This window comes from Oncorhynchus clarkii, chromosome 17 (assembly GCF_045791955.1).
Source record: "Oncorhynchus clarkii lewisi isolate Uvic-CL-2024 chromosome 17, UVic_Ocla_1.0, whole genome shotgun sequence".
In the NCBI taxonomy this organism is placed as follows: Eukaryota; Metazoa; Chordata; class Actinopteri; order Salmoniformes; family Salmonidae; genus Oncorhynchus; species Oncorhynchus clarkii.
Genome location: NC_092163.1, coordinates 24184864 through 24208331, shown reverse-complemented (window position 1 = coordinate 24208331; position 23468 = coordinate 24184864). Strand labels below are relative to the sequence as shown.

The following is a 23468-nucleotide window of genomic DNA, read 5'->3' as shown; positions in this document are numbered from 1 at the left end:
TTCATTTGCTCTGCCTCCTTGTGAAGGCAAATGATAAATAAACAAAAAAGTGAAAAAAAAGTCTTAAAACCCATAATAATAAAAGGTAATAATAATCTGAATAAATGAGTTGCAAATAAAATCTGCACACACACAAGATAATATATGGAGGATAGGTTTATGGGAAGCTCCAAGAAAAATTGGAAGAAAGGCTCATTATTCTAACTGAAAAGTGGGGGCCAACTCAATGCTCCCCCACAGAAACAATGCCTAAGGTGGACTTCAAATCAAAAAGTGTTGTGTGTTTTACATTTCGTCAAGGCTTGTCCTCACCTCCAGACATGTGTAGTAGAGCAGTGTGGTCCTCTGATAGACAACATCAAGTAAAGAGTAGAATGAAATACTTGGTTGCAAATTCAAGGTCATTCTCCAACCCCAGGTTATGAGTGGACTGAGTGTCGTTCTAGAAAGAAGCATGGGAGTCTCAAATCCAGAGTAAGCTGCTGATCATGTGAATCAATATCGTTGATGACGATTCAAGCTCAAGTGAATTGACTCCAGATGTGCAAGGTGGCCTTGTGAGCCCTAGCCCCACATGACCTCTTCACCTGATCCTGTGTCACTCTTGGCCCAGAGGTTTCCGATGACAACCAAGCTGGTGTACCCAGGTGCTCCTCCCTCAATCCCAACTCAACTCTGGTAACCAACCCTTGCCCATAGCCCTTTCCTCAAGAGTCTTAACAGAACCGAAGGGACCAGACAGATCTCCTAATCTGCAACCAATAGCACTTATGCAACCTATAGCACCTCTCCAATAGCACTTCCACCTGTCCAGGTCCTGTCAGGTCTGCGTGAATTATGTGGGAAGGGGCTAAGGGTTTATGAAAAGGGGTTAAAGCGCAGAAGGAATCTGGGCCGGAGCTGCCCGTCCCAGGCAGGTGGGTGTGGTGGAGAGAAGGCCCTGGTTCCTGCATGCCAGACTAACCCAAAGCAATGCCAGGAATTTCATTCTCAGGAACCCCAGCCAGTGCGGACCTGCACGGCACGACATGCAAATAGTGGGGATGTGCATCTTTCACATACAGGAACGATACTTTTTAGTTTGAAACAATTCTGTTTGATTTGAGAACGAATAAATGCAATTCTGTTCGACGCACTAACACATTCATTTTCCATTCTAAATAAAAATCTGCTGATGGAACTCATGAGCTGGGCCTCCCTGAGCTGAATCTGTCTGAGTTGATTTATGTGCATGTGTCTGTGTGTAAATGATGTGCAGTGCCTTGCGAAAGTATTCGGCCCCCTTGAACTTTGCGACCTTTTGCCACATTTCAGGCTTCAAACATAAAGATATAAAACTGTATTTTTTTGTTCAGAATCAACAACAAGTGGGACACAATCATGAAGTGGAACGACATTTATTGGATATTTCAAACTTTTTTAACAAATCAAAAACTGAAAAATTGGGCGTGCAAAATTATTCAGCCCCTTTACTTTCAGTGCAGCAAACTCTCTCCAGAAGTTCAGTGAGGATCTCTGAATTATCCAATGTTGACCTAAATGACTAATGATGATAAATACAATCCACCTGTGTGTAATCAAGTCTCCGTATAAATGCACCTGCACTGTGATAGTCTCAGAGGTCCGTTAAAAGCGCAGAGAGCATCATGAAGAACAAGGAACACACCAGGCAGGTCCGAGATACTGTTGTGAAGAAGTTTAAAGCCGGATTTGGATACAAAAGATTTCCCAAGCTTTAAACATCCCAAGGAGCACTGTGCAAGCGATAATATTGAAATGGAAGGAGTATCAGACCACTGCAAATCTACCAAGACCTGGCCGTTCCTCTAAACTTTCAGCTCATACAAGGAGAAGACTGATCAGAGATGCAGCCAGGAGGCCCATGATCACTCTGTATGAACTGCAGAGATCTACAGCTGAGGTGGGAGACTCTGTCCATAGGACAACAATCAGTCGTATATTGCACAAATCTGGCCTTTATGGAAGAGTGGCAAGAAGAAAGCCATTTCTTAAAGATATCCATAAAAAGTGTTGTTTAAAGTTTGCCACAAGCCACCTGGGAGACACACCAAACATGTGGAAGAAGGTGCTCTGGTCAGATGAAACCAAAATTGAACTTTTTGGCAACAATGCAAAACATTATGTTTGGCGTAAAAGCAACACAGCTCATCACCCTGAACACACCATCCCCACTGTCAAACATGGTGGTGGCAGCATCATGGTTTGGGCCTGCTTTTCTTCAGCAGGGACAGGGAAGATGGTTAAAATTGATGGGAAGATGGATGGAGCCAAATACAGGACCATTCTGGAAGAAAACCTGATGGAGTCTGCAAATGACCTGAGACTGGGACGGAGATTTGTCTTCCAACAAGACAATGATCCAAAACATAAAGCAAAATCTACAATGGAATGGTTCAAAAATAAACATATCCAGGTGTTAGAATGGCCAAGTCAAAGTCCAGACCTGAATCCAATCGAGAATCTGTGGAAAGAACTGAAAACTGCTGTTCACAAATGCTCTCCATCCAACCTCACTGAGCTTGAGCTGTTTTGCAAGGAGGAATGGGAAAAAAATTCAGTCTCTCGATGTGCAAAACTGATAGAGACATACCCCAAGCGACTTACAGCTGTAATCGCAGCAAAGGGTGGCGCTACAAATTATTAACTTAAGGGGGCTGAATAATTTTGCACGCCCAATTTTTCAGTTTTTGATTTGTTAAAAAAGTTTGAAATATCCAATAAATGTCGTTCCACTTCATGATTGTGTCCCACTTGTTGTTGATTCTTCACAAAAAAAATACAGTTTTATATCTTTATGTTTGAAGCCTGAAATGTGGCAAAAGGTCGCAAAGTTCAAGGGGGCCGAATACTTTCGCAAGGCACTGTATGTCTATGGTGTACTATGTTTGCACCTGAGCCATAAGGGAGACTAGAGGCATCTGGGGGGGGTGGAGCCTGTTAGTCAACCCCACTTCTAAAATCGGTGATTTGGGGCGGCAGGGTAGCCTAGTGGTTAGAGCGGTGGACTAGTGACCGGAAGGTTGCAAGTTCAAACCCCCGAGCTGACAAGTTACAAATCTGTCGTTCTGCCCCTGAACAGGCAGTTAACCCACTGTTCCTAGGCCGTCCTTGAAAATAAGAATTTGTTCTTACCTGACTTGCCGGGTTAAATAAAAGGTAAAATAAAAAAAAATCAATAAAAAAAATCACCACCTGCTAAAATGACAAGTTAATTAGTGGATTAATTGTTTGAGCTAGTATTGTATCAATATTTATCATTTACTGATTAGCTATACTTTGAATTTCACCCCATCTCAAAATCTAATGGTTTTGACCATTTTCTTCTCCTCTCGCTTCAACCATGCAGTGAGCCTCGCAAAAAGGATTGCGGTCCACATTATGAACTTTACCCTTTATATATAGAAATGACCATATACAGACAAAACTATTGCTGATGGTGAACCTGAACAATCAAAATAAAATGTATTTTAAGCACTGTTTGGCAGGTAAATCCATATGAGAGTTGTCTCCGGTAGTTTACTTGTATTCCCCTAAAACACCATTTTCAACAGTGCATAGATATCAATACCCAGCAAACACAGATTTTTAGTCAACTAATATAGCTGAGCCATTTTACTATATGAATGCTGAAGGTGCCGAGCAGATGTGCAATATCAGGAACAGACCGCCTACCCCACATTGGTCAGCGCCCAAAGCTGAGCACAGTTTGCCTAGGCTTCTGATGATGTCTGGGGTTGTTTAGCATGCAAAATGACTTGTAGATCAATGACTCAACAGTCACACGCAGTTCAACACTGAAGGAGAGGACACCAGTTGTCACAAAAGATGAGGTAGTTTCGGAAGGTAGAAAGAATTTAATACGATTCCCCAAAAATTGTGAACAGGTGATTTGTGAAGTTTTAATCGATTTTATGACCAGATGCAAGCTACATTTGGATCGGTTTGGGGTCCGCGGACCGATGTTAAACATTTGAATCGGGGACCGATGCATATCGGTGAATCGTCACATCCCTAGCAAACAGATTAGGGGAACAAGAGAAAGAGGAATGGGGCACACCGTTTATATGGAAAATTGTCTGCGCTTGAAAATTGTGATTATTGCAGATGCTAGACTGATTCATTATCGCCAAAGAGTAGAGGCAAGATGCAGCATGTTTGGATGTTAAATGCCATTGTAATGTGAAAAGTCTTTAAGTACATATGGAAGAATCAGTGTGACATTTTCCATCCCCAATTGAAGATCATGTCCATTGATGTTTAGCAGGGCTGGGAGAATATTAGGGGATATTCTAGACTACAGCCGTTTTTTTTTTATATATATATATTTTTTTTAAAACCTGACCACAACTTCTCCCCACAAAATGAACAAATTACTCTGTGCATAAAGTTAAAAAATCCAGCAAAGAACTTCAAAAACTTTGCAAACTCACGCCATTGGAAATTTGTGGGGAGGCTAAAATGAGGGCTTGCTCTTGACAAAGCTTTTCCTGGCAGGGCTGGCTAACCTGGCATCTTGGCAAAGCAGGCCAAAATGTATTGAGCAGTGGACCATGGAGAAAATATATATTTTTTAAATGGCATGAGAAAACTGACCCTATTTCCCCATTTCATTCTACAGCAGAAATCTGAACAATGCTCATCCACTGGAGTGCATGCACGTTTTCAAATCCTCTCAGTTCCCTGTGCCAGAACATTCCAGACAAATGTAACCATTTTCTTTTGAAGCCGATAGGCCAATTGCTAAATCAATAGGGTGAACAGAGGGTGTGTCAACTTTGAACGGCTCAATGAGGAGAAGCTGGTCTTGCCATGGGGCTCTTTTGAAGTCTTCCATAACCGCTCCTAGACTTGTTGACACAGCTTGAGCGGGGAAAGCAACACTTGATGGATCAAATGGGGGTGGTTTGGAGGAGAAGGGGGTAAAAGCTTGTTGCAAAAATGTCCTTAATGCGACCCACTGGGGCTAAACCTCCCCTTCGTTGTCGCTCACTCCTGTTTTCTGCGAGGGCTGACTTGCTCTGACCTCATGCATTGGGCTACATTCCTGCCATGCCTGTGGTGTTGTATTGCTACGGCATCATCGCACTTTGGCATTTGCCGGCCCTTGCCAGTCTACACACAACAGGAATGCAGAGGCCATCCCCCCTCGTTGGGATTCCACATGTGCCAGTCATCCAAAAGTGGGACCTCGAGCAAAGACTTGAACTGTTTCTCTGCGGCATTCCTCCACAGTTCGTTCAATCTCCCACATAAGACCAACTTCTCAACATAACTCACAGTGTACCGTTTCTGCAGCGTTAGCTAAAAGATTAACCGAGGCATGTCAAAGGTAATTTTCATTTCCAGATTCATATCAAGCGGCACACTATCATTACATAATTCAGTCCTAGTTGGTCCATTAGGATGTTTTTCTTTCAGTAGGCTAGAATTCAGTTTCGGTATTATTAACCTACTGTTTAAGTATTGTTCTGATTCTTCCAGTTCTTCTTAGCATTCTCTTCTCATGATCACTACCTCCGGTCCAACGTGACACAGAGAGGCTTAGGCTGGGCCTACCCCTTCATGTCAAACTCACATTGTAAATTGGGATACTTATTGTGTTTGTTATTCAGGTGTCCTTTCATCTTGACTACTACCATTATATAGGCCCAATAGTTTTTCTGTTTTGGCCTAAATTGGTTGGTCTGGAGTGGTTTTAACTAAGAATGTTGCAGTGCCCAAACATGAACTAAATATATGCTAGTCATTGAAAACACTCATCTTAAGAAAGCACTGGGGTGAACAAATAAAAATGTAAAGAACATTTTTTTTAAAGAAACAATTTTCTCAACTGTCATTGTAACATCTCACTTGAGAGCTGTGACTGAAGTTCACTGACTCGGCATTCCCCTGCTTGCAGCATCTTGCTGAAAAACCCCACCCTAATCGCCTCACGCCAGCTATAGGCCTCTATTTACCAACACACACACGCAAACCAGAGGCGCTAGTCAGTGTTCACTCTGTGTAGACCAAGGTACCGTGTGTGGTGTGTCACTAAACTTTGCCCACATCAGACATGTTATTTCAAACCACCCCAAAGGTCTGTAAATCGCCAAAAACATGGCCACCACCTTCATGAGACTATATGAGGGCGTCCCAAAATATCGAGACTGAGTCAGAACCTACTTGAAAAAAGGCGCTGAGTCAATCTTGATGAGCTGTGACCCATGCAATGTTTCAAAACCTAATTTCTCTTCCAATACCTGACAAGTCTAGGTGTGCAATTTGCATGTTGTTATTTTCTTTGGTAGGAGGTAGAGTAAAGCAGTGTATCACAACAACAATATAAAAAGATACTTATGACTAATCTAGCAACAACTACTGTAGTGTCAATGATGTTGTCCATGTAAACGGTCAAATAGTCATTTATTGGTCATGAATAGGCTATGACAGTCCACCATCACCTCCACCAACATAGAATTTCCAAAACTGCCTTCAGGGACAAGAACAAACAAATGACTCGTTTCATGATGATGATTAGTACTACAATATTCAGGGTTGCTGCTAGCAAGTACTTTATTCTATGTCTGAAATTGAGGGCCCAGTTTCAACGTTACTATGGAGCCCTTAGCTTAGGAAAAAGTGATGCAGTTTTGCCGAGGGGGGGCGACGTTCTGTGAGCGTGACAGCCGTCCTCCCCCACAGAAGCTTCCAGTTCCGTCACACTCAAACTGACACTGTGGACAAGATGTACATACAGTGACGCTGAGATAGCAGATACAGATAAAAGGGGACGTTTTTAGGAATGGTGTAATGGATGGGGAACTAGTGACGTTCGAGTTTAGGTGAGGGAATCAAACAAAACCATTTGAGTCAAACATAGGGCTGTGTCATATAGAAGCATCGCGTCCCCACGGGTGCACCCCAATAATGAGCGGGGGGCAGCTAACAGTACTCGAAATACAATGTTATCTTGATACTATTAGCATACACAATCATCTCGCTACACCCGCAATAACGTCTGATAAATACGTGTATGCACCCAATAAAATGTGATTTGACCAACCAAACCATGTGTCACTGGCAACATGGTGTGTTTTGACGTGGCACCATTAAATGTTTGTTACAAAAATCAATTCCTACAAAAAGAGCAGTTTAAGGTAGCTAATTAACGTTAGCTGGCTAGCTAATAATAGCCACTTTGCTTGTAATGCATACCCTCGCCGTCTAACGTTAATTTGTTCGCTTGGCACCTGCCAACTTCCTAGCTTACCTTGTTCAGGGAGGGTACCAATAGCCCCCGCCATTTCGGTGCGTTCTCCTCGCTGAAAAAGTCGTACTGAACCTGGGCCGCTTGCATGGCTTCAGCTGCCGGTCTTCGTGCGCTATCTTGCAGCCAGTGAGCGTTGTGTGTTCACGGCCACTTCTCACATCAAAGCAGTATATAGTGTGGCCTGTGGTTGGAACTGAGAGGTGCAATATTCCGTGCGGCCCGCTGCCTCAGAATATCCACCAAATGAGCATTCCTCTACCAAAACAGTTAACAATGCGACCATTGCATCGGCAGTGTACAGATGTTGATAGCTGCTAGCTAGCCGTCTCCAGCTGCCGAAGCAAGTCGCTATCGTTAGCTAGCAGGGTTGCTCTTTCGGGACACCGAGAGTTTAAAAAAAAGCTCAAAATGCACGAACCCAAAGATACTTCAAACGCTAACTAGCAAGCTTGCGTTGCTTTGGCAGATGTAAATGTTTCAAAGTTCCGAACTGACGTTGTTGGTGGCAACAAATGTTACCCTACCTAATTTAGCAAGCTAGTAGTAGCTAGCTAGCAGCCGAGCTGGTGATGTTACTAGCCGTAGCGGATCGATCCTAATCGGAAGATGGTTGGAGTAGTGATGAACTAACTAGCAATATGTGGACAGTGGCGTAGCTGACTAGCTAGTATCCAACGTGGGAGTGAATGTGTCACTTCACGTTTCGGGAAATGCGATACTGTTCGTCCTTTTCGGCCAGTTGAATCATTCCCTATATTTTGGGCAAAAAAAACCTCTTCGGTACAAAATCGCCCATTTTCACCGAATCTTCGGCAGGGTGGATATTGATAACCGTGTTATCCTCCATGAATTTATAATTTCCAAAACATGTCTTCAGACTATTTAGCCTTTTTGTTTGGTTATCGAGAAAACCAAGAATCCACGCAAAGGCTTGTTTTAATTACCAGTTTACCTTTGGTCAAAAATATTTATTTAGACGATTGTTATGACTCGGGTCGGGTGCAGTTGCTGGTAGAAGAATATTGCACAGGCGCAGATGATAGCTAATGACGTCGTTAGGGCTTGTTTACGATAATCATCGCGCCTGCCCACATTCGCAGATATGTATACTATCTGGATAAACCGAGAGCAATAATTAATTAAACGATAGCATGAAAAATCGTTTGATGAGAAAGATCAATTGAAACCATTGCATACTCACATTGCAAACTCAATGTGCCTCTAGTCACATTACCTCCATACATATCTACCTCCGTCACTCCAATATTCCTGCACATGTACATGTAGTATTGGAACTGACTTTAAAAATATTTTCTGTATTTTAGTATGCTTACTTAATTACTTTTTTTTTTGTATTATTTCTCGTGCTTTTTTCTAGTAATACATTGTTCTGGATTATTGCGTTGTTGAGTTGAGTTTGCAAGAAAGGCATTTCACTGTACTTGTGCATAGGACGTTAAACATACCAACGATGCATGTGAACTAGTGCTAGTTTTGTGCGAACGCGGTGAGGTCGCAGACTTGACGAACAGAGCCCAGAGAAAACATAATGGAAAGCATTCATCTTTTTGTGGAGACTTCCCAAAGCAGACACCTCCACTAACTAACTGGGTGGAGCAGTTCATGGTATAGTAAGTATTCCCAATGTTCAAAATACACATCTACATCTTGGCAGAAATTATTCCATAGGTTTAATAGGCTTAAAAAGACATATACCCACTAAAATGTCAAAGAGAAAAAGACTTTCTTATTTTTTTTCTATAGCTCATCAGTCAATCAATGTATCCCTTCGTGAGTTAAAATGTTTAATATGTAACATGTCCAAATATAGCAGTTGTACAGGTGAAATTAAGCAATTTTATTTTACAATATTTACATGACACAAAAGCAATATGGAAAGAAACCAAGTGAGAAGATCCTTATACTTCATCATACCGTCTAAAATTTTGGAGAAAAATAACAGGCTTCCTATGGCTCATCAGTCAATCAATTTAGCCCATCGTGAGTTAAAATGTTTAATATGTAACATGTTCAAATATTAGCAGTTGTACAGGCACAATTAAGCAATTTTATTTTACTGTATTTACATGACACAAAAGCAATATGGAAAGAAAGCAAGTCAGAAAATCCTTGTACTTCATCATACCCTCCTTTAGTTGTGTAAGCTACATGGAGTCAGCAAATCACATTTAGTGTTACATGTTCAATTTGGCCCCACATATTCCCACTGACTCCCCAATGCATGAGGTAGAGAGAGGCCTTACTATGACGCCCAAACACCAGAACAAACCATATGAACAATGCAATTTAGCAAACATTCAACATTCAACTCATTGGCCACCATACGGAAAAAGATTCTAAGATGGTACAACTGCCCAGAGTCTCTTCAGTTTGAATGCAGTTTTAACAATAGCGTTGGCGTGTATGTAAAAAAATAAACCTTATATTGCCTGGTTAAATTTGTCTGAGTTTACAGCTAAAGTGTGTAGTATGATGTTTTCTAATGCACTCATGCAGATACTTTGTTATAAGCACAACTTAACCATGCCTTAAATGTAAGAATAAAGTGTTTTATTGCGTACAACTATGTGCAAATTTCACAACCAGTGCATATCTGAGAATTGACAACTTTCTATGGGGTTGGAATTAAAGTGTGTGAAAATAAAATGACATTGCATATGGCTTCATATCAAAACGAGTCTAACATATTAAAAAAAGGCAACACATGATCAAAATGAACAGACACTTTGCTCTTTGACATCCTACCACTGTTTTGTAAAATTACATTAGTTGACAAGCCCTTAAAAGTAGTACCCCACATTGATTAGGCAACAACTCTTTATATCTCTTAAGTTGGGGGGCAACTTTACAAAATATATGCAGCATGGTTATCTACATGACATACTTATAGTGTACAACCTCAATATTCTATTTACATTAATTACAAACACATCGGTCAAGCACTTGTCAGGTAAGGATGCATGCTCTCAGAAGTTGGTCAATATTGAAATAGTGTGATATCCAGGAATGTGGGTTTGTGTTACTATAAATGTTGACTTACAATTCAAATCATAAGGTTCAATTAAAAACCGGACATATCCAAGGTCGCTTGCTCGATGAATAGTCCGATTGCAATTCCTTGGTCTCAGATGCAGAGTCAGACATGTCCTCCTCATCATAGTCTGTTCCCATCAGGGATGGGGTCAGTTCCATAGTTTAATTTCAGGACATGAATTCCAATTTAATAATAGAAAAATAAACCTAATTGCAATTTTCAATGAATGAATTTCATTCAGATTTATAACCTCTTAAAATGTAACTGAAACCAATCCTGGGCCATGTTCATTAAGGCATACAATTAAATAATGTTTTGCAACCGACAATGAAACTAAGGTTTCTTATTGGACAGGTTCAGACTGTACATCCCTGTAGCACTCCGTTTCAGAAAGCTTTATGCCTACTGATGGCCTACTCTGGTTCCCAGAGCGCAGGGTGGTTAGTAACTGTTCTCGTGTCCAGCCAGGATGTATAGGTTGCTGTGTGCTGTAGGGTTGTCTGTAGGTCTGCTCTCCAGCACCACAACCCTGCAATCAAAGGTATTCAGTGATGTGAAATGTTCTGAATGTTGCAGATAGAAATAAAATGAACTGCATGAATAAAATATAGCAATCTTCTGAGATGTGACTGCAAAAAAATAAGATCTGGAACGCCACCATAGCTATTACAGGCAATAATCGAGGCACTTAAAAATATATTTACCTTGCATATTTTTATTTATTAATTTGACAGCACCGAAATGAGGGAGACAGCACAGAAATGAGGGAGATATGTGTAGTAGAGGGACATATAGATGAAAAGGACAGAGGGGATTCATACCCATGTCAGCAGAGGTCGCTAAACTAATTTGTATCCACAACACTAAACACAGGTGATTTTATTTGTAAGTTTTCTGAGCAAAAATAAAATAAAATAAATGTTTATTTTAAATGTGTTATTATTTTATTGTCGGACATAAGACTGTAAAAATACCAGCAATCAGCATCAGCTCCGAGTGACTTTAATTTTGGAAATCTGTTCCAAAGTATTCCCACGCGTAATAGAGACATACAGTATGTGATCGTATACAAATGTAAGCAAGGTTTGACATGATTATTCGTTTGGACTTCTTGCGGTCAATTTGCAGTTCACAAATTCTTTCTAATTATGTTCTGGGCCCCCTGACCATCCGCCCCCCCCCAAAAAAAATAGTCCTGAGGCTGAATCTAGTTGATGATCCCTGCTAAACGGATTTAGCCTCAATCTAAAAATGGATTTCTCACCTGTCTGATCCTAGGAGTCGGAATATCCTGGTGTTGTCGGAAATCTCCTGTGTAATCTGGTGGGAATATGGACAGGATCTAATATTCACGTCATCGCAGTCATTATCATAGTCATCGTATTACAACAACAATAAACAGTTCAAATACTTGCCTCATTAGACTTGAAACTCCGCCCTTGCATGCCATGTCTCCAGAAAGCCAGAACACTGTCTTGAAGGCAGACTGTGGAAAAGATGGATGTTTAATATACCATATGAAAAATTCAAAATTTTACCAGAATGTCATTCATCATAACATGACTGTGAAACTCTGCTCTCCATTCTATAGCTGTTGATACATGTGTGTGTGTGTGTTGGCTAAACTCTAGCAAGGGGGTCAAGTGCAATTACCTATCGACTCAATCTGGAAATTAAACGTCAGCTCAGCTGAAAGCTTTCTACTGGACTTCAGCCTCCCCTGCAGATTCACAATCTTAATGGATCCTGAGGAGTTAAACAATGATGCTATTACATGAAACTGAAGACATCCAGGCACAAAATGGCTGCCGTCCACCCAGGCGGGGTGCAACACATTGGTGGCTATTGAGGTGAGTTTCCCTCCATCTCATTTAAAAGACTGCTCAGTGATAAAACATGATACACTGTTAATATATTGTCATAATGTTACAAGCAACGCATACAATGAACGTACAATGCATGTATAATCTACATTGATAATATTACAATGCAAATCAAATTTTTGAATTGCCAAGACATGCTGCTAGACTCACGATCCAGGCAGACAAGAATGGTGTCTCTTTCCAGTTGAGTCACATGGATTACACAGGTCTGTGGAGTGTCTAGGAGGAGATAAAAACATAAAAACGTCAACTAACCATTTAATCTGTTGCTTTATTAGCGTCAAACATTTTCCATTATGAATGGAATCAAATAGGACTATATTTTCTCTAGAGTTGTGTCAAGTCTATGTCAATGAGGAGTCAAGGTCAGTCTTTGAATGAGACCTTACCGGACTCTTTGAGCCAGGGGCAAGCGGTGTTGGGGTCCAGCGTCTCAAAGCGTACCACCTGGTTGAGCTCCGTGCCCTTGCTGACGCCCATACAGATGAGGGGGTACTGGTGCTCGGGCACCACAAGCATCTCAAACACCTCCATCGGGCAGGGCAGGGGAAAGTCAATGTTCTTAGGAAGACAGGGTTAGCATTAGCTATGTCAATGTTAGAAAGAGAGGGTTAGCATTATCACTATGCTACATTGGTCTAGACTCTAGCATGTTAGCATGCTAATCTCAAATTCGATGTTCTTGCGAGTAGAGGAGCGTTAGCATTAGGCATGTAGACGGGTGGGGTGTTTACCAACAAAGCCGATGCGAGCGCGCAACCACAAAGTATTATTGACAACATGTACGATAAACAGTTGAAGTCAGAAGGTTACATACACTTAGGTTGGAGTATTTAAAACTCGTTTTTCAACCACTAAAGTTTTTTCAACAAACTAAAGTTTTGGCAAGTCGGTTAGGACATCTACTTTGTGCATGACACAAGTAATTTTTCCAACAATTGTTTACAGACAGATTATTTCACTTATAATTCATTATATCACAATTCCAGTGGGTCAGAAGTTTACATACACTAAGTTAACGGTGCCTTTAAACAACTTGGGAAATTCCAGTAAATGATGTCATGGCTTTAGAAGCTTCTGATAGGCTAATTGACATCAACACATTTGAGTGACCCCCTTCTGTCAAGAGACATTTTTAGCGTTAATTTGTGTTGCAGTTTTAGTGCAAGTTTACTGCAATTCTATACATTTGCAATGGAGTGGAAAGAAGATTTTGCAATTTTAAAACCAATTTCCTGCAATTCTACTAATTTTGTCATGGGGTGGAGAAGAAAATTGGTTGTTTTACAGCTCATTTCCTGCAATACTACACATTTTTCAATATGGCGGAGAGAAATGTTTGCAGTTTTTAATATGATAAAGTGAGACTTACAAAATCAATGGGGGCCCCCGACCGGTATTTCGATCACGATAACAAGTTTAGTAGCTGGCTGCTAAACTAACTTTAGCAATTGAAAAATGTGTTTGCTGACATGGGCTAATTGACTGACTATCAGTGACTGACATAAGAGAAAAACTGCTGATGCACAATCAAATTTAGAAATTGCACCATGTCAATTCTACTATCCTGACTGACCTAAGAACTCCTTGGTCTAGACTCTAGCATGCTAATCTAAAATTATGTTATTGGGGGGAGATGGCTAGAGTTAGCATTAGCTTGTAGATTACAAAGTAAGGGTAGCCTTGTTGGCATGATTATCTGAAACCCGAACACCTCCATGGGCATGGCAGAGGAAAATGAATGTTCTTACGAGAGGACAGGGTAAGTGTTAGCTCGTCGGTTACAAAGCAAGGGTAGCTTAGTTTATGTTGGCGGGTTAGCATGCTTATCTGAAACACAAACACCTCCAGTGCCAGTGGGCAGGGGGAAGTCAGTGTTTTTAGGAAGAGGGAAGTGTGTTTCCATTAGCATGTAGGCTACAAAGTAGAGGGATGTCTCTTAGCATATCTCAAACACCTCCATTTGACAGGACAGTTAGCGGAAGGTTGTGGATTGTCTTCCCTGGAGGCTCTTAGCATAGCTACCCTCAATGCTTTATTGTTTTTGGTTGAAACCTCATATGGCTATGACATGTGCTGTCAGCACTCCTCAAAGGTTTGGAAGTAAACCGTGAGCCTGGCAAACACAAAGAGATGACTAAATAAACGCACACAGATGCAAAAATTCTTACCTTGATAAGCATGAACTTCTGCATGGGCTCCACCCATTCCAACATGACCACACTGGATTGGAAGGCCCCACACAAGTACTTGTGGCCCGTGTAAGGGTTTCTCACTAAGGGGGAATAGTTGGTAGTCAGCCGGGGTTGTCAATCATATTAAGCTGTGACCACAATAATATATTTCAAAGATCTTTCAACTATTGGTACTCAGATGAAGAGGTTGTTGTCATAATTGGTTATAAGGGGAATGGAGAAGCATTGTGTTTATTACATGTAGTGAAGTGATGCATCTAAGAAACACAGTAGTGTAGCAACTACTCTCAATCTTGTACCAAGATGACATAGCAACTTGTGAGAAAGTAAGGGGTTGGATGTAGAAAGAGGGGAAAACTAAGGGCAGAGAGAGAGAAAGCATGAGAGAAATTAAAAAGAGAATGTCCATCTCTACTCACCTACACAGCACTTCTGACATCCCTTGGTGTCGGGAATCTTATTGGAGATGGAAAATTTCCTAAAAACCACAATAACAAGGAATTTAGTCGAAAAAGTGGGACCCACAGAAAACTCCTACACACAGAGACATCGCCTTCTTCTTACCTTGGAATGATTTTGTCTGGGAGCCGGTGGGTGGGGATGGCCATTGGCAGCTTCTGCATCTGTCGAGCATGCTCGTACAGACCCGCCAGATTGTGACAGTATAGCTGAGAAGCTTTTCCTGCCAAAAAACACAACGAACACACCTTTGAATGCTTTGAAAATCTTAGATTTTCACGCAAACAGTACAGTGTATAACTGCTTGTATATCTGAAGCAAGTATTGACAAGTAGTATTTACGATTTATATTTACGAGTGCATATTTAATGATAAAATAAGACTAATGCTCTTGATGACATATTGCTGCTTTTGGTTTATGTTTTTAATGTATGTCACTGTCATTGGGGTGGCAGGTAGCCTAGCGGTTAGAGTGTTGGGCCAGTAACCGAAAGGTTGCTGGATCGAATCCCCGAGCCGACAAGGTAAAAATCTGTCGTTCTGCCCCTGAACAAGGCAGTTAACCCACTGTTCCCTGGTAGGCTGTCATTGTAAATAAGAATTTGTTCTTACCTGACTTGCCTAGTTAAATAAAGGCTAAATAAATGTTTTATTAAAAAAGGTACATTTTATATGAAGTGTCTGGAGAATCTATTCTATAAACTACAAATAAAACAAACAATGTAACATTTTTAGTTATTTGTTGAGATATATTAGCAATGTGTGTGTGGCAATACAGGTTTCTATGATGAATCCTTACCAGATATGGAGAGCAGACTATTACTCATGACATAAAGCCACGTACACCTCCGGGGAAAGAGCTAGGGAATAAAAACATGTTTCAGTTTTTAGTAGGTGGTACAATGAATCATAATACGTGTCTTATTGACCAGTTGTGGATAAAACCTCAAATCCGTGTGGATAAAACCTTGTGGATCAATTCTCAAATCCTTTACTTGAGTCACACAGAAGGAAGCATTCAAATTGAACTATAATCTGTAGTATGATGCGATAAGAGAATATTTTCCACCTTCACATAAATAGAACAATTTTAATTTACTGGCAAAAAGATAATATAAATGAAATAATAAGACACTGACCTGTTCCATGGAGGAGTCATGTAGTTCGTTGAGATTTAGAGTGTAAATGCCCTCTTCGGCGCCAAATAGCAGGTATTGGTCTAAAACAGAGAATGAAACAATTAAGTATTACAGCACAGAGAGACTGGCACACTTGGATAATACACACATTGCTTAGCACACTGCCTAAGAAGGAAACTAATAGTAGCACACGCAAACTGCCAATAAGACATGGGGTAAGACTTAAAATCAAGTTAGCTTCGACTCCTGCTCTAGGCTTCTCCAAGCCTTTCTCCAACAAGAATACGGTGGGACGACTGGTAGCGCAAGACTGAAAAATAAAGTTATCAAATGATTCAACTCAATCAATTGCAGATAAAAGGTCAATCGCACAGCGGGTTCGGTCAAAATTTTAATCGCGCTCTGTCTGTCACACCCTGCACACCCTTTGTGGACATTGAACATTGACACGAAACCACATCTGTCCTTAAAACCCAGCATAAATACAGTTTACTGTTATCTGCAATTGATGGAATCAGGTTCCATGGCAGTTAGACAGAAATGAACCTCTCGTGTCGGGGTTGATCCAAGATGCCGCACAGTGGATCTTTAGAGGGCAGCCATTGAAGACTTTGGAGAAACAGGCTCCCATCTGTGCAGCGAAAATAGAAAACAAGATGTAGAGGAATGTAGGTGTTTAGTTATAGTTGATCAATGTAGAGCATATCACAATGTAGAGCACCTGGAAAAGCCCTTTATAAATTCAGTACAATATAATAAATCGCTTATTTTGAAACGAAGTTGTGGCAGGATCTCTAGCTCGAGAGTCGCGGTAATTACAAATGTGTTGTGAACTCAACACTACTACTTTTAGGTTGCTAATGAATGAATTACAACTCACATAAATGATTTAGATAGTGAATGTGTAATCAACACATTTGTGCTTTTGTTTCTGTATCTTAGTGCTCATTTGCTTTTTCCTACAGCGCAGAGTTATAGTTTTCTACTTGACAATGCGTGTGTGTAAGAGCAGGTAAGGGGTGTTAAGACTTACGTGGACTTTTGGCGTAGGGGGAAGGCCATTACTGATTGGTTTCTGAGGAAACAGGAAATGACATCATCATACCAAGGTCAGCGTAGAATGATTAACAATCATAGTTCAAATATACTGTATATTATGCTGTAATATTATTAAATATATAAAAAAAATGATGTGGATCTTATAGAGTTCTATTTAACTATATGTTAACAATGGTATCATTCTGTCTTTATCAGTGCTGTAATAACTTGGGAATGACACAGTAGCACTTTGATCTTTAATTCACAAGTCGTTGCTTATTAATGAGTAACTAATGAGGTAAACATAGAATAAATGCTATTTCTTCAGAGCTCTGGGTGCGAATAAAAATCCACTTTAAGAAGAACGAGAAGATTTACGTTTATTTATAATGCAAAACCGCATAATTATATAGGTTGCAATGAAAATGTAAGCCTGTTATCAAAGCTGTTCGGACATTAATTAATCACCATTTACATAAATTATTCTCCAAATAACTTACTTTCAGGTAACACATGAGTGTGTAAAAATGTGAAAAGGTCAGAAACTGTCTATATAACACTTGCTATGAACCAGCACTGTGTGTAATTCATTATGAATACATTATTCAAAAATGCATTATGTATATAATAAACACCTCACTATAGGTATTAATGAATTAATGACAGCCACGACCACTTATCAATATAATGAACTTTACAACCTGTATGTTTAACACAATGCTTACAGGAAGTCTTATAATGCACTGCGGATTTGACAAAATCCACTTTAAGTGCATTATACACAAGTTATTCACAGAAAGTGTTGCCACCAATTTTTACGCACAGTTTCTGACCAAGGCTACATTACTATGATGTTACCGGAATCTCTTTCCTGTCCTTCCTCGTGGTGACGCTAGGTGGCATAGTAGACTGCTTCTCGGCACCACCAGCATCCCCACTCACTTCAGACGAGCTGAACCCATTGCCTGTTGGGAGGGAAATTAATTATGGATTCATTTTTAAATATTACATGATTTATTTAAACGATTCCCCGATAGCCACAATCTGAATGGTGCTGTGGAGAGTGAAAAGGAAGCAAGAGAAAATGTGGCTCTGTGGGAACTGAACAATTGTGCTGAAACAAGACACTGATACGACTAAGATCGCCTCTGTGACTAAACTTAAGACTATGTCTCAATAGTCTAAAGTGGCGTCCTCGTCTCTTCTCCTTAACATATCTGAAAACAACAGGACAGGCGAATACAATAGGATGGAATAGCCCAGGTACTAGTCCAGCTCTTTCACGTCAAGCGCAGACGAAGGAAAGCTGATGAGGGGAGGAAAACTATTACGACGTACACGTGAGGGACAGGGAGCTTCATTTGAAAGTTGGCCCCTGCCACCAGACTACTCGAAGCAGACAGGATGTGGAAACTGGGGAAGTTTGTGTGAGTGTGTGTGTACTGGAAGGTGACTCATGTGGCAGAGTGGGTATGTGACATTATCACAACACCAGTCACACCACTGCTCCTAATTAAACGGGCTATAAATACTAGCTGGGGCACACACACACACTCAGGGTCCACTTTGGAAAAGATGACTGGCTAAGACATGGAGGAAGTGGGGTGGAGCTTCTTGAGTTTAGTAGAGTGAGTGGATAAATGTTGGCAGGGTTGGAAGGAGAGATCCCTGAAAACAGTGGTAGCTTTTATCTCAGCATCATCACACTTATTGTCTAAGTGGTTCGAGTTGGGTATTGTGGTTGGTATTGTGATGAGTTGAATAGAAGCGACGGACTGATTCATTCATTTATTAATTGACTCATTCACCCACCGACCCATTAATTAATTCATTCAAAGGGACCACAGCTTTGGTTCTCCAATTAAGTGCAGGGGAGATAAGAAAACCAGCATTAATGCATTTCTGACATAGGGGATACCACCACTCCCAGAATGCACCCATTCAGTTTGTGAGCATGCCTGTAGACTACGTTACCTACCTAAGCTAAGCTGCCTGTGTGGGGGGTGTCTGGGGGGTGGCGGCCTGGGCGGAACATGGGTGGCAGAGCGGGCGGGGCTCTCGGCGGCCGGACACCGCTTTATGGTCCCCCCGTGGTCGTCATGGTCACCGGGGGAGCCGTAGAGACCGGGAGATCCATGGTGAGCAGGGGAGCCATGGTGAGCGTGGGAGTTGGCACTATCCTGTGGAATGGGGATGGGCTGAGAGCAAAAGACAAAACAGGGTTAATGGAGGAAGTCAACTGAATTTAAACAAATTACATTTGTAAAAAATACAAATAAAATTTTCAAAAAAGTTTAAATTGATGTGACCCACAACACTACATGATCGGCATAAAAGCACACACGTCAACATGGAATCATCATCAGTGTATGTAAAGTATTATGCTCTACTGCACACAATAGGGCTATAGGAAATATGAACAAGTGTTGTGCTATGTTAAATTTAAAGTGGTGCCACAAAAATGATTCCTGTGTGTACACTGTAGAAAAGAGATCATCTTACAGGTTGATATGTGAGGAAACACTACGCTCTCGGTCTCATACGATGGACAATGAGTCATTTGAAGAACACATACCTTAACGTTGGGAGGCGGTGGTGGAGGCTCTTTGGGCCGCAATGTGGAGCCCTTGGCACTAAGAGAGAGAGAGCATAACTATTAGAACAAATTATTGTACTAACAGTTATACCTTTGTGTACAGTGTACAAGAACACATTCCTAATATTGAGTTGCACCACCCCTCTTTTTGCCCTCAGAACAGCCTCAATTTGTCAAGGCATGGACTCCACAAGGCGTCAAAAGCATTCCACAAGGATGCTGGCCCATGTTGACTCCAATGCATCCCACAGGAGTCAAGTTGGCTGGATGTCCTTTGGGTGGTGGACCATTCTTGATACACACGGGAAACTGTTGAGCGTTGCAGTTCTTGACACAAACCGGTGGGCCTGGCACCTACTAACATACCCCGTTGACAGGCACTTCAATATTTTGTCTTGCCCATTCACACTCTGAATGGCACACATACACAGTGTCTCAAGGTTTAAACATCCTTCTTTAACCTGTCTCCTCCCCTTCATATACACCAATTGAAGTGGATTTAACAAGTGACATCAATAAGGGATCATAGCTTTCACCTGGATTCAGTCTGTCATGGAGAGAGCAGGTGTTCATACACTCAGTGTATATCCTGGGTCACGTTCATTAGGCATTATTAAGCATCAAATGGAAGCAAACAGAGTAAATATAATACGGACTATCTGGACTTGTCCAATAAGAAACGCTTAATGGACATGAACCTGGCCCCTAGCAGAGTAGCCCGTTCCAATCATTTGCATAACGAAACATTCATAACCGCAGTTTACAGATGAAATGTTAAGAGGCCAGATGTTAAGTTTAAAGGAGAAAGGGGTTGAAGACATTAGGACTTACTGCATTTCATCATCATGGTCACCACCATCATCATCATCATCTAAATGAGTCTCGTGTCCCCTAAGGGAGAAGAAGAGGGATGTACATTTAAATTCAATACAACTTTTAATACAACTATTAATGCCTTTGTAATTGCCCCTCTGGGATTAATACAATACAATTATTTGTAGTTGTATTGAATAGGTACAGAGAGGCATTTCTCCATCGTGGCTTTGGAGAGATGAGGAAAGATCCAGGAAGAGGAAACAATCCTATTGAACAGCATTTCAGCAGTGGGAAACATGCTCTTCTCCTGTCCAACGTAGGAAAATATTTAGTAGGCACCTCATGTCCAAAACATTTCAACAGTGAAATTTGATACTAAGCACCATTATCCATTTCAATGTGAGGTCTACCTTAAGGTGTCTCCATGCTTCCCAACCGAAAACGATCAGAAGAGTTTGTGGATATATTATGACAACATTTTGTGAGGTTTTTGTTCGTTTTGCACTTCGCTGAGGGATTTTTCGGGCACACAGTTTTTTTTGTTTTGAAGTTGGTAGCCGAATCTACCCCCCTTCATCAGTGATTGTTTAACAGTAGGGATTCCTCATTTAAAGTCTTTGTCATTCAAGGAAGCGACTCGTTTTCATGCAATTTTTGTTGTTCAGAAATACTGCACCAAACATCTTAGTTAGATATAAAATTGCACGACTAAGATCTCCTCTGCAAAAACGTCAAAATGAATGATATTTCTGGAGTTATTTTTGATTCATTCTGTCTATTTTGAGGAAGTGTATACTGGCTATGGCATCTCAAAATGAACAAAAGTACTATTGGCGCTTTTTTCCAGGTTTTTTCAAGCAGAGGTCTTTTAAGGGAGTATGCGAGCAGACTCATTCGGTTCGCCTAGCTGACTTTGGATAGCCGCCAGCAGCTGACGCCTTTAGTAGTGAACCGGCCAACATTTGAGAGTGCCCTGCTTCTGTAAGTGCCATTTCATCAACAAAGATGAAAGTAGAGAAGACATCCGAAACAGTCATTGCCTTATTTTGAACAGAGTCTAGCTATCTATTTGTGCTGTCTTGCCAAACATCACGTGTGGCAAGACAATGAACCTAGGAGTTGTCGACACAGCACAAACCGATCTGGGACCAGGCTAGCTGACCTGCTCGTCACTTGTGTATTGGAAATCAGGGTGCAGGTATCTTTCCTGCATGAGGTGTATTTCTTTTCACTCTAACGTTGAGAATTAATGCATGCCAGCGGGATACAACCCTAGCCGCCGAAAGACAAAGACCAATAATAAACGATAGCGGACATCCCGCCGACTTTCAGTCCCCGCTGCGCTATAACTGGTCATACGGCTTTAATGCCTCAGCAAGGGTGAGAAATCCCCCCCGGTCTTTGTGGGAGTGGTTCTAAAGCAAATTAGTCGTCCATATCATTCGGACAAGCACAGAGGCAGAAGGTTAGGTCACATTAAATATTGAGCATTGCAAGAGCAAGAGGCTCAAGAGAGAGGGGTGGGGAGAGCAAGAGAAAGAAAAAGTGAGGGAAGGAGAAAGAGAGAGGGAGAGGGAAGCAGAGTGAGAAAGCGAGGGAGAGAGGCAGAGGGAGAGAGAGGCTGAAGATGAGAAAAAGATATGAGGGAAAAGGGATGAGAATAGAATAGTTTGAGAAAGAGATGACAGAGATAATAACTTTTATTTTATAAATTCTTTATTTAAACAGGGAAGCCACATGTATTTTTCCAAGTGAGCCCTGTCCAATATAGAGACAGAAATGAGAAGAGAGGATAGGAAAAAAATAGAAAGAGAGAAATATAGTTTCAGTGAAAAGACAGGAAGAGATAGATAGATAGACATAAAGAGTGTATGAGAGAGAAAGAGGAGTAAAAACTAGAAAAAAGGGGACAGGAAGGAAAGCACAGCTGGGCCTACCTCTGGATTAGCTCCTCCTCCACCGATTTCAGAAGACTCCTGTTGCGAGATAAAGACAGGAGATAAGAAATAAAGGGAGCTAGATACTGTCATGTTACAATTTGCACACAAGGGGTACTTGCAGGGAGTGGTTGAGGATAAGGGAGACGATTTACCAAAACACTGTTTTACAAAAAGGCTTTTATTGACTTGAAGTGTAAAGACGGCGCTAGATTGATGTGGATCGTTCAAAGGCCGATTTCCCGTCCGTTTTTCGGAAGATGCTGTGAAAGTACCCAACCAACCTCTGATATCTTGTCTAAAAATATCAGTGGAGCAATATTCCTTTTTGTAAAATAACTTTGTCACCTGTTTCTCCATGTCTTGGATTTAAATTATTTAGTGCGACCCGGGGTCGTGCGCTGGGGGCAGTTCCAACAAACAAATTGCCAAGTGATTGTGGAAGATCAAAAAAAAACTTATACTTATATTAACTACTTATACTTAAACTACTTATATTTTATGAATTAGCACTCGGCGAAACCTCTCAATAGGTAGAAAGAATGTTGGCTGAACATTCATTAAAAAAAAAACATCAAAGCTGACAGGGTTCCCTGCTAGTGCACAACAACCTCTCAAACGCACTATGCTCAGCAGTAGGCTACTCAATCTTCTATTGGTGGTTCCGATGGCTCAGTTAGTTTTGTCATGATGCTTGCAATACAATAGTTGTGGGTTTGATTCCTGCACGGGCCATAGTGGGTATAGGTTAACTGTACGTTGCTTTGGAAGGGTCTGCTAAAAATGTATACATCGAAATTATATCATATTAGTAGTATTGTATAAGAGAGAACGCTACATTGCTTTGTGTGGAAAGTCCTAGTTACACAGGTTGCAGCTACACTAAATTACCATAATTACTATAATTTAATGATTTCCAGGAGTCGCCTCTTCACTGTTGACGTTGAGACTTGTGTTTTGCAGATACTATTAAATGAAGCTGCCAGTTGAGGACTGGTGAGGCGTCTGTTTCTCAAACTAAACACTCCAATGCACTTGTCCACTTTCTCAGTTGTGCACCGGGGCCTCCCACTCCTC

At 41.0% G+C, this 23468-nt stretch overlaps 2 protein-coding genes across 3 annotated transcripts in view; both read right to left on the bottom strand.

Moving 5' to 3' along the window:
- The window catches only part of LOC139370582 (son of sevenless homolog 1-like), a 72179-nt gene extending 63865 nt beyond the window's left edge, over window positions 1–8314 (bottom strand). The window contains exon 1 of the mRNA XM_071110159.1: window positions 7274–8314. Within this exon, the coding sequence (XP_070966260.1) occupies window positions 7274–7360 (87 nt within the window). The 5' untranslated portion in view covers window positions 7361–8314. The remainder of the gene's footprint in view (window positions 1–7273) is intronic.
- Window positions 8315–9064: 750 nt separating this feature from the next.
- Window positions 9065–23468, bottom strand: part of LOC139370576 (mitogen-activated protein kinase kinase kinase kinase 3a) — a 75582-nt gene continuing 61178 nt past the window's right edge. For both annotated transcript variants that reach the window (XM_071110152.1, XM_071110153.1), the window contains 18 exons: window positions 22392–22430; window positions 20470–20529; window positions 19618–19675; window positions 19021–19240; window positions 17901–18007; window positions 17038–17079; window positions 16551–16635; window positions 16005–16084; window positions 15665–15725; window positions 14971–15088; window positions 14826–14884; window positions 14383–14486; window positions 12601–12772; window positions 12362–12430; window positions 11982–12074; window positions 11744–11814; window positions 11593–11648; window positions 9065–10857 (listed from right to left, as the gene is read on the bottom strand). In XM_071110152.1, coding sequence (XP_070966253.1) covers window positions 10770–10857; window positions 11593–11648; window positions 11744–11814; window positions 11982–12074; window positions 12362–12430; window positions 12601–12772; window positions 14383–14486; window positions 14826–14884; window positions 14971–15088; window positions 15665–15725; window positions 16005–16084; window positions 16551–16635; window positions 17038–17079; window positions 17901–18007; window positions 19021–19240; window positions 19618–19675; window positions 20470–20529; window positions 22392–22430 — 1582 coding nt within the window. In that variant the 3' untranslated portion in view covers window positions 9065–10769. The remainder of the gene's footprint in view (window positions 10858–11592; window positions 11649–11743; window positions 11815–11981; window positions 12075–12361; window positions 12431–12600; window positions 12773–14382; window positions 14487–14825; window positions 14885–14970; window positions 15089–15664; window positions 15726–16004; window positions 16085–16550; window positions 16636–17037; window positions 17080–17900; window positions 18008–19020; window positions 19241–19617; window positions 19676–20469; window positions 20530–22391; window positions 22431–23468) is intronic.